This window comes from Cebidichthys violaceus, unplaced genomic scaffold, assembly GCF_023349555.1.
Source record: "Cebidichthys violaceus isolate CVI_PGR_0920_01 unplaced genomic scaffold, fCebVio1.0.p SCAF_8, whole genome shotgun sequence".
Taxonomy (NCBI): Eukaryota; Metazoa; Chordata; class Actinopteri; order Perciformes; family Stichaeidae; genus Cebidichthys; species Cebidichthys violaceus.
In genome coordinates, this window is record NW_027176964.1 from 17,458,113 (window position 1) to 17,472,627 (window position 14,515).

General features: G+C 47.3%; 1 protein-coding gene across 1 annotated transcript; it reads right to left on the reverse strand.

The window, feature by feature from the left end:
- Window positions 1–620: 620 nt before the first annotated feature.
- Window positions 621–12,148, reverse strand: cop1 (COP1 E3 ubiquitin ligase). The gene is made up of 20 exons (XM_068701629.1): window positions 11,464–12,148; window positions 11,253–11,312; window positions 10,770–10,867; window positions 10,464–10,528; window positions 10,227–10,346; window positions 8,171–8,239; window positions 8,027–8,086; window positions 7,335–7,414; window positions 6,862–6,925; window positions 6,482–6,596; window positions 5,844–5,979; window positions 5,617–5,760; window positions 5,275–5,383; window positions 4,509–4,590; window positions 4,294–4,410; window positions 3,877–3,994; window positions 3,025–3,149; window positions 2,769–2,929; window positions 2,578–2,622; window positions 621–1,311 (listed from the first exon to the last, which is right to left on the reverse strand). Exons 1-20 carry the CDS (start codon window positions 11,826–11,828, stop codon window positions 1,294–1,296), a joined length of 2,151 nt encoding a protein of 716 aa, XP_068557730.1. The 5' UTR covers window positions 11,829–12,148; the 3' UTR covers window positions 621–1,293.
- Window positions 12,149–14,515: the final 2,367 nt, after the last annotated feature.

The following is a 14,515-nucleotide window of genomic DNA, read 5'->3' on the forward strand; positions in this document are numbered from 1 at the left end:
GTGGGACATTTTAAAACATGTGGAGAGAATCACATTCACGTTCTGTTCAATGTCTCCCATGAAGTTTAGTCTGTGTTGAGTTTACCGCAGAGGAAACGACCTTTATTGTCTCGTTCAGCTTTTACACGTGTTTAAAGGATGACATGTGACACACGGTGTAAACACCAGCGACACACACAGCTCAGTCACACATACGAGAACCTTTGAAATGACAAAAATTTAAATTAATTAAAAAAAAAAAAAGACCAAACGGGGCCAAATTGTTTTGAAATAATTTATTCAGTTATACAAATACAAAACACCTCTCACTCAGTTATCATAAAATAGGTAGGTCTTGGCGGTGTTTACCAAAGTCCTCTCCACGACGACGTCGTCCACAGCTTCCAGTTCACACGGCTTAACCTCCAGGATGTGAACACCAACTGATTTGATGCTTTAAAGAAAACTAAGTCTTGATTCTGTGATTCGTTTGTCAACAAGCAGCTCGTGTGAGCGGAGAAATAATCCAGTTAGACGTAGCACCGCAGACCGATGCCTTCAGCTACAGGAGAACGGCTGCGTTCACTAGCGGACGTCTACACTCCTCAGCCACTGAAGGAACCGACGATACGCTGACAGAATGAAATTCAAGTCTCATTTATTAAAACTGGTTTCTCCCAATCTGAAAAACACAAAAAACTACATGTAGAGAGAAAACAGTTGGTTGACAAACAATGTGTGTGTGTGTGTGTGTGTGTGTGTGTGTGTGTGTGTGTGTGTGTGTGTGTGTGTGTGTGTGTGGTGGGGGGGTAAAAGACATGATTTTTGCATGTGATTTCATCTTGTGCTTTGGCCTTTAAAAAGGAAAAGAATGCATCACACTGGTAGCGTTTGGATGGATGTACCCTCGAGAGCAACAGCTTAATAACAAAATTTTAAAAAAAAGGTACAAGTTTTGATTTGACCTAAAATCATAAAGAGGCGTTTCTATTGTAGCTGATATAATTTTACTGTAAAGAAACAAAGACAAGCTTGCTAAAGTCTCTTGTTCCATTGTGTGCCCAAGCTAGGTCCTGGTTTCTTTTGCCATAAAATGACAGCACGTCTCCTCCGGCTGTGCCGAAGTCCTGGTCCAAAGTCTTTCCTGCTGCAGCTCATTAAAAAGAAGACGGGGTTCGGTTCATTTCTCTGCCGCTGTTGTCGGGTATCCTGGTTCAGCGGGGCGGCCTGGGCTCCTCCCTGCATCAGACTGATCCTCTATCAAACACAGAGGAGCTGATGGACGTTCTATCTCACACACTGAAGACGTGGCCTTCAGACGAGCTCAAGAACCTGTACGGAGAAGAGACGGAGCCGTTATGTCACTGGAAACAAAGGGTCGAAACAGCAAGATCAGCACAGTCGCTGCTTCAACAGTAAAAGTGACCCGTGGTGGGAACTTGATACCGATAGGGTGAGGAGGAGCACCCTGAAGCTCTCACCGCATTAGTGCAGGAGGAGCACCCTGAAGCTCTCACCATATTAGTGCAGGAGGAGCACCCTGAAGCTCTCACCATATTAGTGCAGGAGGAGCACCCTGAAGCTCTCACCACACTAGTGCAGGAGGAGCACCCTGAAGCTCTCACCATATTAGTGCAGGAGGAGCACCCTGAAGCTCTCACCATATTAGTGCAGGAGGAGCACCCTGAAGCTCTCACCGCACTAGTGCAGGAGGAGCACCCTGAAGCTCTCACCGCACTAGTGCAGGAGGAGCGACCTGAAGCTCTCACCGCACTAGTGCAGGAGGAGCACCCTGAAGCTCTCACCGCACTAGTGCAGGAGGAGCACCCTGAAGCTCTCACCATATTAGTGCAGGAGGAGCACCCTGAAGCTCTCACCATATTAGTGCAGGAGGAGCACCCTGAAGCTCTCACCACATTAGTGCAGGAGGAGCACCCTGAAGCTCTCACCACACTAGTGCAGGAGGAGCACCCTGAAGCTCTCACCGCACTAGTGCAGGAGGAGCAACCTGAAGCTCTCACCGCACTAGTGCAGGAGGAGCAACCTGAAGCTCTCACCGCACTAGTGCAGGAGGAGCACCCTGAAGCTCTCACCGCACTAGTGCAGGAGGAGTACCCTGAAGCTCTCACCATATTAGTGCAGGAGGAGCACCCTGAAGCTCTCACCGCACTAGTGCAGGAGGAGCACCCTGAAGCTCTCACCGCACTAGTGCAGGAGGAGCACCCTGAAGCTCTCACCGCACTAGTGCAGGAGGAGCACCCTGAAGCTCTCACCGCACTAGTGCAGGAGGAGCACCCTGAAGCTCTCACCGCACTAGTGCAGGAGGAGTACCCTGAAGCTCTCACCGCACTAGTGCAGGAGGAGCACCCTGAAGCTCTCACCGCACTAGTTCAGGAGGAGCACCCTGAAGCTCTCACCGCACTAGTGCAGGAGGAGCACCCTGAAGCTCTCACCGCACTAGTTCAGGAGGAGCACCCTGAAGCTCTCACCATATTAGTGCAGGAGGAGCACCCTGAAGCAGGTCAAACACTCTAATCAAATGAGTTCTAGTTCTAGTAGGCCTGCAGTTATTAGAACACATTAGTACAAAATACAAACCTTAATTGTTCCTTGACTGTTTGCAGCAATCAGGACATTTGACTCCTGAAAAACAAAGCATCATTATTAAAACATAAGTGTAAGTTGCACATTAATAACTCATCACTTACAGGACATTATGAATTAAAACATGATCTGATATCTATCTTGTCATATCTCAAAATGAACGGTGCGACGTGAGGAGAACTCACTCCGTCGGGCAGCGCTCTCCAGCAGACGGCGCTGACAAACTCGTTGGTGTCGTCTTCCTTCTTGTCTTTGTCCAGGACACTCTTCACTGTGTCGAACTTGAAGGTCAGCAGTGTCTTTGACAGCCCTTTGTAGTAGAGGTACAGGGAGTTGTTTTCACTGCCTGCACACAGTGAAAAAAGGGGTTTTTACTCACATTTAGTCCCACAAGGCTGAACAGATATCAAGGCAATGCTGTGTGTTTAAATCAATGCTCACCACAGGCAACATAGTCTCCATTGGAAGCCAAGCCCACAAAGTTCTTCTCGTTAATGTGACCCTTGAAGGAGCGCAGGCAGTGAGGTTTGTTGACGTTCCACAGCTTCAGCTGACTGTCTGTGGACCTGTCCAACAAAGGAGAAACACACTCCACCGGTCAAGAGCCGTCGGGCAACAAACACTGCTTTTCACTAATGTGAGGCAGACGATCATGAATCACCAGCCTGTAATATCTGAGCATCTTTTAGTAGAGGGACTACATTATGAGCAGGGACGGGTATCGTTAGGGCTTCTAGTACTCATGGTGATTCTGCTCGTCGGTTCAGTTCCTTAAAGATACTCTTATCGGTTCTTTTTGATTATTTTGTGAGACACAGAAAGACAATTAATTCAGAAAAGTATTGACTTTGTTCTAAAATGTGTAAAATAGATTCTCATCTAATCAATGATCTCAGTGATCATCTTTCATCGATGACCCTGTTCTTGTGATCAAACTCTGGATGACGTCACTACCGGATGACGTCACTACCGGATGACATCACTACCGGATGACATCACTACCGTTTCCTGACGTTCTGCTCGTTGGTCACATGTTGTTTTATTGTATTTGACAGTTCTATTTGATCACGATGCGAGTCTCACGCTGTACTGAGCCGGAGACAAAGACAGAACCGATAGCAGAACCACTAACTCCGGGCCGCATCAATACACTGGGTTTTACTAGTTCAGAACCGGGTTTCAGGGGGCATCCCTACACTATTGAGTATATATAGATTGTGTAAGAGGAGAACAATGGAATAACTTGTGCATGCAGAGAGAACATCATCTCTGCAGGAGGGTGAAGCGACTCACGCAGAAACGATTTCCTCTCCGTTGACGAACTTTGCGTAGGACACGGCCTTCCTGTGGCCCTTGAACACCATGATGGGCTGCTTGGTGTTGCGTAGGTCGTAGTAGTGGACACAGTGGTCTGCGAGCAAAAAGAAAACAGAACAATAATGTAGGTCTGCATTCATTCAGCGTCACATCGAGTCACCACTGAGCCGGGCCGCCGCGATGCGATGATGGAGCGCTACACGGTGCTGCTGGCTGTTATTCCAATATCCAAACTTTACTGCAGACAGTAGACCAACAACGTCAGCGTCGTTTGTCCTCGGGCTCGGCGGACTTGGACCTCGGAGACACGGGATTGGGTGAAATGCTTCTGTCCTCTACCGACAGTAACTTCACAGGACAAAGATCCCACCCTAAAACCAGTCCTGACCTCACCTGCACAGCCAAAGGCCAGGTGATACCTGGAGGTCGGGCTGAACTTCACACAGCACACGTTGGCCTTGGCCTCGATGCTGGCCACAGAGTTATCGAGGTTGGTCGACCAAAGCTTCACTGAAACACAGTAAACAGACGAGAACATTTCTCTGTGAGCTGAGAAGAGGAATTATGACTGAAGCCCGTCAGACAAAGCTCTACCGGTCCTCCGTTACCTTTCGCGTCATCAGAACCGGAGGCTAACAGCTTGGGGTCCATTAGATTGAAGTCAACGCTCCAACACCTTTTTTCATGTTCCTGAAAAGAAAGAACAAGGAACCTTAACAAAGGTGCAGTGTTTCCGCTACATCAACTCCACAAAGTGACACGATCACGATGAGGACACCGACAGTGGGCGGTCCTCTGAGGACACCGACAGTGGGCGGTCCTCTGAGGACACCGACAGTGGGCGGTCCTCTGAGGAAACAGACAGTGGGCGGTCCTCTGAGGACACCGACAGTGGGCGGTCCTCTGAGGACACAGACAGTGGGCGGTCCTCTGGAGGCGGGGCAGACTTGACAGCTGACTCTTTGTTGAGGAGATCAAAGTATAAAAGGTGTTCAGCTCATCTCACACATGATGGGAGCGCTCCTGCTGTAGCCTGTGACATTGTGGATCTCCTGCCTCATATCTTTAGTGTTGTTGGTGTTGAGGTCTCTCTCCAGTCTCTCTTGACGCCTCCTCTTTGCCTCCTTGATGCCTTCAGTCTTGCTGTGGTGATGCTGCATGCTTCCTTGTCACCTGACCGGTAGGAAGCTTTCTAACCACTTTTTTGGATAGCGCCCTCAGCTGTTCAACTATCCAGACTTTGTGGTTGGTTATTGTCTTTGCGATCACCACATCACCACCACATGTGATGTCACTGTTGAGACAATGTCATACATGCTACGACGACTTCCATCACCAGCAGCTCAGCTGAGCGAAGCCTCCCGAGTATCATACCTGGTAGACTTTGGACCTCTGCCCGGTGAATCCATCCCACAGGATGACGGTTCCCTCGTAATCACTGCTGGCCAGAAGGTTCTTGTGGTAGCTGCTCCAGCTGATACAGCTGCAACAAACAAGGCGGGGATCACGTCAAGACTGGAGGTCACAATGAGTCTGGTTCTTAATAGATGCTTCATTCGCTATTTGTCTCGACTCGGGCCTTGGTTTCTAGAATGATTTTGATGAAGTATGTTTTTACAAATCTGATGTTTGATCTTTACAGGCCTGCACCAACATGTGTCGAAACAGGTTCTCACATGGGTCACAAGCAGGTCAGAACCAGTCTAAACACTCTACCTGATTTTGGAATTGCAGGTCATTTCGTTGACAGGGTAGTGGATGTCCACCGCATCCTGGATCACCGTGCCGTATTCAAACACCTTGATCTTCTTGGTCACACCGGCGATGGCGAAGTAGTCACAGTCACGGTCAAACTCAATACTGGAACACGGGTGAGAATGCAGAGTCATCGATAGTGAACAAGAAGCCCGTTAGCCTACTACAAGAAGTTCTCCTCTTCCTACCTGGAGACGATGCTGGAGCCGTTGTACAGGTCACTGGCGTACGACAGGGTGGCGAGCGGCCGCACAGAGTTGTAGCGGGTAAACTTAGACAGACACTCCATGAAATCGTCCAACTGGTTCAGGTTCCTGCCTTCATCTGGACACAATAGACGCACAGAGTTAAGACGCTGCTCACAAGGAGCTAAGGAGACACGAGCTGTACGCCGTGTATCTATTTTATATTAATATGAAAACAACTGGATTCATTCAAGCTTCTTGCCAAAATCAATATTTTACAAGATTACATTTAAACGCATCATGAAAGCATCACAATGTCTGTTTACCCAATACTCACTTCAACTGAACGCTTGAATGAATCGTATTGTAACTCAACGCAGCCTCTGCTAACGTTAGCCGTTAGCTCTATTAATTAGCCACCGTGCTGCTCAGCGGCGTGGTTCCGTTGGTCACGACACAGCATGTGATGAGAGTCTAACCACAGGTGTGTAGAACAGGGAGACGTAACCATGCCGAATGCGTATGTAGTCCAGTTTGTACCGAATCGGGAGCACAGAAACACATCTGCCTACAGACGTCTTTAGACTAACTGCTGTTGTGCTGCGAGGGAGCGATGCCGCCATTCACTGTGGGACCGGTACCTGTGATGCGTGACATTTTGTTGGAGAAGTAGCACTGCTCCAGATCCTCAAAATGAGCCGTCAGCCTCTTCCTCCTGGACGCCAAGGTGCTGTTGTACCAGGTCTGTCTTTTGCCCTGGAGAAACAAAGTGAACCACGTACTGTTAAAGCTCACTCGTGGTTTTACTGAGAACGTTTTGCTCGACAGGTCTTCATCATGTTCATGTCCACTGAGACCATACAGTGTGTTTCAAAAACTCATGAGAGCTCTACGGAAGCTTTTCTAATATTCCTTTTAGAAGCAAAACCATGGCCTTCATCCATATTATAGAGACGTGCAAACAAAACAGAGAATAGACGTAAACATTAAAGAAACGGAAACCAGAACGTCTCGGACTCACCTGGGTTGTTCCACCAAATCCTGGAGGCTGGCTGTAGTCTGGTGTCTCCATGATACTACTGCAGCTGCTCAACAACAGACAGACAGACAGACAGACAGACACACACAGAGTCAGAGGACAGGAGCCATAACATCCTGACTATAGGTTAACAAAGTAGTTCCTTCTCAGTCCACCCAGATCTGATCCTACTCAGACCCCGATCCGGTCCTATTCTACCCAGACCCAGTCCTGTTCTATCTAGATCTGATATATATAGATATCTATCTATATATATATATCTATATATATATATATATATATATATAGATATATATATATCTATATATATATATATATATATATATATATATCTATATCTATATCTATATCTATATATATATCTATATATATATATATATAAAATTTTAATCAGAAAGGCTGGTCGGTGTTTGCATCAGAGGAGCTGATGTTAAACACATGGAGGTCAGCTGTACCTGGGAGCAGGTGAGGGAGCCTCAACATTGGGCACCGTACACTCGGCCTCCATCATGGGACAGTACAACCCGCTCATCTCCTGGAACACCACACAGAGAGAACATGTCACAGAGAGAACATGTCACAGAGAGAACACGTCACAGAGAGAACACGACACAGAGAACACGACACAGAGAGAACACGACACAGAGAGAACACGACACAGAGAGAACACGACACAGAGAGAACACGACACAGAGAGAACACGACACAGAGAGAACACGACACAGAGAGAACACCACACAGAGAGAACATGTCACAGAGAGAACATGTCACAGAGAGAACACGTCACAGAGAGAACACGTCACAGAGAGAACACGACACAGAGAGAACACGACACAGAGAACACGTCACAGAGAGAACACGACACAGAGAGAACACGACACAGAGAGAACACGACACAGAGAGAACACGACACAGAGAGAACACGACACAGAGAACACGTCACAGAGAGAACACGTCACAGAGAGAACACGTCACAGAGAGAACACGTCACAGAGAGAACACGTCACAGAGAGAACACGTCACAGAGAACACGACACAGAGAGAACACGACACAGAGAGAACACGTCACAGAGAGAACATGTCACGCGTGCTGCTCCTCCACCTTTCCATTCACAACATGCTGTAAATGACAGTCCTGATGTTTTACCTCCACACGCTTAATGTCTTCTTCAAGAAAGCTGAGCTCTTTCTGCAGCTGCTCCAGTTGCTGTTGACGGAGTCAGAAACACAGATTAATGCATCTTTCCATACAGCAGTACAGTTATAATACGGTTACTAAACACATCGGTACCTCTCTCTTGTTCCTCCTGGCTTCTTTAAGGAACTCCATGAGGATCTGTCTCTGAGCTGCTTGGGATTCCTAGTGGAGACACACCAGACAAGTTCACTTTCACACTCATTATCTTACTATTTCTTTTAAGTAACAACACTTTTCCCGGAACATTATGTTCTATTTCTCTTTCCATCCCTGGCATTGCAAACTGAAGGATCATCACAGCGGGTATGTTATTCACTTCAGCTACAGGAAACCATCCCTCACCAGAGAGGTTGCTGGAAGACGCTCTCTGACAACTGCAGCCACAAGTTTCTCGTGCTTCACATTTCTGGCATTACAAAAAGAACCAAGAAGACGAAGTCCTGCAGACCAGAGACGGTAGGGGACTACATCCACCGCACGCATCTCCATCAGGGGTTCATTGAAAGGCACAATTCTTAGTGAAACCCCGGCTACACAACAGACACAGACAATAGCATGAATGCTAACACCACAAACCTGAACTTTCATTTGCCTGCAGCACACTTGGTATGAAGTAGATCTGCAACAATTAACCCATAAGGTGTCAACTATTAAATGAATGGCCAACTACTTTGATTATCAATTAATCTGTTTGAGTCATTTTGTAAGAAAAACACGGTCAACGTTCTCTGAGTCCAGCGTCTTGAATAGGAATATGTTCTGGTTGTTTCTCCTCGGTGACAGTAAACTGAATATCTTTTAACAAGATATTTGACGACGTGGTCTTGGGCTCACTGCTGCTGGACCGCCTGACAAGAAAACTAACAGCGCTTCATGGTGCTCCTGAAATGTGACAGAACAGAGAGCGCTGCTGTGACAGGACAGAAGTCAACACTTCTCTTTTCCTGGAACTTCACACTAAGAACAAAAGGGGATGTTCCAGACTACGCTGGTGCCGGGTTTACTGCATTTAATCAGCAAGAGTACACTCTCTCTCTCTCTCTCTCTCTCTCTCTCTCTCTGCCACGTCGTGCATCGATGAAACCGTACGACTCTTTAAACACAGCCTGAAGCATCTAAAGACATACAACGTGCTCATGCTCAAACTTTTGCTTTTTTCATTTCTCTTCTATATTATTGAATATGTCCTCATGTCTTATTGTCCAGATAAATGGTTATGGTCCAAAACAGTGCAGCGCTGCAGGAGACAGATTCAAACTGATTCCAGAACTACGTAGAAGCTCTGAGGTAAAGAGGTCGTTAGATCGCAATGGAAACAGATTTAGCAAATAAATGATGAGGCACTCTGAGCATGTGACTGGTCTACATGGGTTAGTTAGCTTGTGTTACTGTGTGGCTTTTAAAGAGATAGTTCAGATGCACCAAAGTCCTACAATGAGACAAACAACCTACAGACCACAGAGGAGGAAGACGATTATGACTCGAAGCAGAAAACTCCATTCTCAGCGGTACGATGGCCTGAAACAGTTTAACTCCGTTCTTAAACAGAATAACACACGTTATCTTGTTTACACGCTACGCTAGGCTGAATGCTAGCAGAGTTCTGGTGAATATGGAAACAATGTGGCCGACACCTCCTGCATTAGAAGATAAACGATGGAAACATTTCACTTCTTCTTTTTCTTCTTCTTCTTCTTCTTCTTCCAACTAGGACAGAGTGAAGTGAAGCAGGAAGTAGACTGACACTATTGGTAACAGTGGAGCAGAGCTTTCTCTGCTGACCTCTTTGAATGGAGACACACCACTGACCTCTGTGTGTTCATGGACTCAGAGACTCTAGAACCAGAGACTCTGGAGTCACGAGTCAGTGAGGAACCGGTTCAACCACATGTTCACAAAGAGCCCAACGCTCATTGGTCTTTATTACTCATTAGTGAATAACAGCAGCTCTTTATGTCACGTGACTCACAGCATGGTGAGTGTTTGTACTGCAGGTTCTCTTAATGCTCTAAATGTATAAAGAATATACCTCTTATCTCACGGAGTATTGTGCAGCCCTACGTGAAACCAAGCAGCCATCTGCAGAAGCAAAAAGCTAGAAACGTCTGGCACCAAAAGAAGACGAAATCCCCCGTAGACCCCCACTCACCGCCTCCAGCTGCTTCTTCTTCTGGACCAGGAGCTCCAGCATCAGGTTGACGTTAGCCAGGTCCAAGTTCTCCTGGTCGGGACTCAACACGTCCTGGAACACCTGCCACCTCGACCCGTTCTGCAGGGGTCAGAGACACCCGTCGGTTACCAGTAAAAAATGAATAAAGAAGAAGAAGAAACATAGAGAGTGAGCATGTGTGTGTAGGAAGAAACAGTAAGCTTGTGTTGCACTTACAGGATGATCCAACTTTAGCCTCTTCTCCTCCGACCTCTGCTTCTGTTTCAGGATCAGTTCATTTACTGGGTCGGGGTGAGTGAGAAAGATGGAAACGCTACGTGAGTACATGACGGAAACACAGCTTTCACAGTAGAGCAGCGATGCTTTGGGTGAGTCGCTTTAGTTGCAGTAAAAACAACAGAGACAATCCTGAACAAGCTGGTGTGTGTGTGTGTGTGTGTGTGTGTGTGTGTGTGTGTGTGTGTGTGTGTGTGTTCTACTGAAAGCAGAACAGGCCTCAGCCCTCGGGCTCAAAACACCTACCGAGAAAGTTGGGGTAGAGCTGATCCACGTTGTCCACGATGTAGTTGCACTTGGGACATCTGTTGCTGTCCTCCAGACTCTGGCGGATACACTTGAAACTGCAGCAGAGAGACAACTGAGTACTGTGGAACGGACTGGACTGGTGCACCAACATGAGCACTGAAGAACCCCGTCACAGCGGTACTCAGTAGTGCTGAAGTTAAGCCGTATACCTCACGGTGCTAAAAGGTGGACCTGCTTTTGAGCATGTTGTTGAGTTTACGTTTGATCCTTCTTTCATTAAATTAATGTTTGAAGATGATCGTCCCTCCAGCTACAGTCTGCTCATCATGAGAAAGAAAGAGCAGTGGCTCCTCAATGATGCAAAGACTGATTCATATTTTTAAGTGGGAAACTTGTCACAGTGTAGAATGTTTGTTTTGGGGTTAAGTCAACTGGACCTACATGGAAGCATCACTAACACTGACACAAAACAACACTTACCAAAAACTGTGCCCGCACTTGGTCATGTGTGCCTCTTCTATCATTTCGAAGCAAATGGGACTGGAAAAAGTACACACACACACACACACACACACACACACACACACACAGAGAGAGAACATGTTAAGTGCGTGTCAACATTTTTGCTTTCAAACTTCTGAAACAGTGACAGTAAACTTTCGATCGCGTGCAGCTAGAGCAGGAGACTTACCAGACGAAGTCGTTGCTTTTATCTTCGTAAGAGTTCAACAGGCCGTTGTAGAGGGGCGCTTGGTGGAGGGACTTCTTCCTGCTGCCCGAGGACGCAACGGGTCTGCTCAGAGACGCGAACCCGCCCCGGGACGACGGCACGGCGGCCAACGTAGGCACCGACGAGCCCCCCTCGCTGGCTCCTGTCGGGGTACGGGAGGGCACAACATTTCCAGAGTTGTTACCGTTACTTGTGACGGCGTTGCTCCCACCGCCACCGTTTGCGTTCCCGGTGCCTCCTGCGCCGCTGCCGCCGCTAACGTTACTCGTGCTGGGCACTGAACTCGCCCCGCCGGCGCTTTGCTGTGGCCGGTTGCTTGACATCATGCGAGGCCGACTAAAAACTCCCCGAAATCCGCTGCGTGTTTAGCTGTTCAAAGCATCCGGGCAGTGCTGCGATCTGGCTACTTTAGCAGGTTGGCTAGCTAGCTAGCTAGCTGCTTATGTGCTAGCATCCTGTGAGAAAGCAAGAGTGACCGAACATCCAGCGTCTTTAAACTTGTCCGTCGCTGTCCGCCTAACTTTAGTCACGGACGGCGCATTAGTAAATCCCTGAAGTACGAAGGACAGCAGAAGGACGACCAACGGCCAATAAAACAACCACAACTGCGTTGAGTTTAGCAGCCGGCTAGCTTCTGTTAGCTTACGGAGAGGAATCTCTTGAGTTTCCTCGATTACCCAGGCGCCCTGCGCGTCCCCGGCTTCCCGCTACCGCCTCCTAGCGAGAAGGAGTGCAACTGCGCTGATGGAAATACGCATAATGATCCCAAGAATAACGCAGTTGTGGCTTTTATCATGCAAATCTAGCATATATACAATGACGGTATTTTGCATTGACAATAAAAATACTACGTAGTAGTTTTAGACTTGAGATCCATGATCACTTTCTGTGTATTTGGCCTCGTGCATGTGAAATAACCACAACGCGCTGCACCTCTGCTGAATGTGATCAAACGTTGCATTGAATAAAAACGAATGCAGGGCTTTCCTATCCACTACTCAATGAGAGCACGCTTCATAGAGCTCTATTAGAAACCCATTGATGCCATACGTCAGAGGGACATTATGGAAATATTACAAAATTATAATCAAATAATATAAGTGGCTAAAAATGAAAAGCCAGTCAGAAAGTTATTTTAAAAAAAAAAGTCCCCACCACCGCCAAAGTACAGGGGGAGCCAAGACTAACAGCGTCCCGTCATTCAAGCATCCACCTGCAGCTCAGCAAATAACCACTAACGTATTCATGCTCACAGTTCACCACAGCTTTTCCGTTTTTCCCTCCACGTGGACAAACAAGGGATCCTCCGCATAGGCACGCGCAAATATGGATTTTCCCATGTTTATGTTTGCGGAAGAAAGTGCACATGTGTCATTACGGGGCTCAGTTAGGACCACCGTGTACAGCAAGATGTCTCTATCTGCAACGTGCTGCACAGGTCAATCATGTTAGCAAAGTCAGTACCAGGGACATGCATGTTACATCTAATTAAATTACAATATATCAGAATATGAATTATATAGATACTCATTAAAGCTGTGTGTTATGAGACCTCTGGGTTTTAGAGAGATGATAATAAGTAAGATACAAAATAAATTAAAGGACAAATATATTTTAAAAATGTAAATAAAAAAGTGTGCAACTGGCATGTAACATAAGCCATAAATATCAGTTTCATGTTATGTAATTTGAACAGCTTACAACACTGAACGTGCAACATAATGCGTGACTGAGTGAGAGCCTTTGAGTCAAACACCTGCAGTACTTCACATCTACACCGTGCTGCACACGTCCCCCTCCAGCCCTTCTCCCTCCTGCTTTCTGTTTTTCAAACCAGCGGTGGTGAAAAGCTTGCCATCTTTCTTTCTCCCCTTTTCTCTTCTTTCCTCCCCTCCTCACTTGTCCCGCACATTTAGCGCGGGGTGACCAGGTCGTGTGTGCGAAGGAGTGAGCGACACGGAGGAAATAATGAGGGTGTGTGGAGAAATGAGTGGGTGAGTGGTGGAAAATGTGTGTGTGTGTGTGAGAGAGAGAGAGAGAGAGAGAGAGAGAGAGAGAGCGGGGCCTCAGGGTCGACGAGGTCAAGACTGACAAACTCAGATGAAGGATAATCTGTGGAGGTCCCTTACAGCGGGGGGTGAGGCCCTCGCTGGAGCAAGCTCATTCACATTCTCTCTCACACACACACACACACACACACACACACACACACACACACACACACACACACACACACACACACAATCGCTCTCTTCCTCTTCTCCTTCATCCTCCCCTTCCCTCCCTTTTTTTTTTTTAAAGTTGCTTCTCCTAAACCCACCCCTCCTATTTCTCTTGTTTCTTTTTTCCAACACAGTTGCAGCTGGATTTCAAAGGGCACTCCGCCAGCAGAACAAGCTGAATGTTTAGCAGGCAGAATCCTCAGTCAGGCAGGCTGGGATTGTGGAATTCCTGCCTCCCACTCTTTAGGAACCGTTTTTTGCCCCTTCGGGGGGCCCCTGCCATAACTGCCAGCGGCCTCCTCCTCCTCCTCCTCCTCCTCCTCCTCCTCCTCCTCTCCATCTCCATCTCCTGCCTCAGAGCCAGGACCCTGTTTGCAAATTGAGCCTGACAAAAAAAAAAAATCATTTTGCGGGGTGTGAGGGGGAGAAGAAGGGGGCAGCGTGCACAGAAGGTGTGGACCAGCAGCAGCCAGCCATGGTAGCTGCTGCAGAGAGAGCGTCACGATTAAATACACAGATGAAGTTCTCTGCATGTCATCAGCATGCACGCTCAGGCTCAATGTAAGTACACCTGTCTTATGAGTTAACAGGGGGGACGGCACAAGTTGCCAAAAAGCTTTTTCTTCCATTTGCAAGGTATTGTTCACGAGTCAAAGTCCTAATCCACAGTAGCAGCAACACGAACACACAGTGAGCCCAACAGCAGAGGGTGTTGAGGGGTTCTACAACTCTTAACGCACGTTTCTTATGAAACAGTGGATAATGTGTGGGGTATTAATGTGTGGGGTATT

What these genes read in the sequence shown, in the direction of transcription:
- cop1 (XM_068701629.1), bottom strand. Translation starts at nt 11,828, where the DNA reads ATGATGTCAAGCAACCGGCCACAGCAAAGCGCCGGCGGGGCGAGTTCA. An exon ending in AAGTGCGGGCACAGTTTTTG is followed by an intron (nt 10,868 to 11,252) that starts GTAAGTGTTGTT and finishes TCTCTGCTGCAG; the next exon opens with TTTCAAGTGTATCCGCCAGA. An exon ending in CCAGGAGGAACAAGAGAGAG is followed by an intron (nt 8,087 to 8,170) that starts GTACCGATGTGT and finishes CTCCGTCAACAG; the next exon opens with CAACTGGAGCAGCTGCAGAA.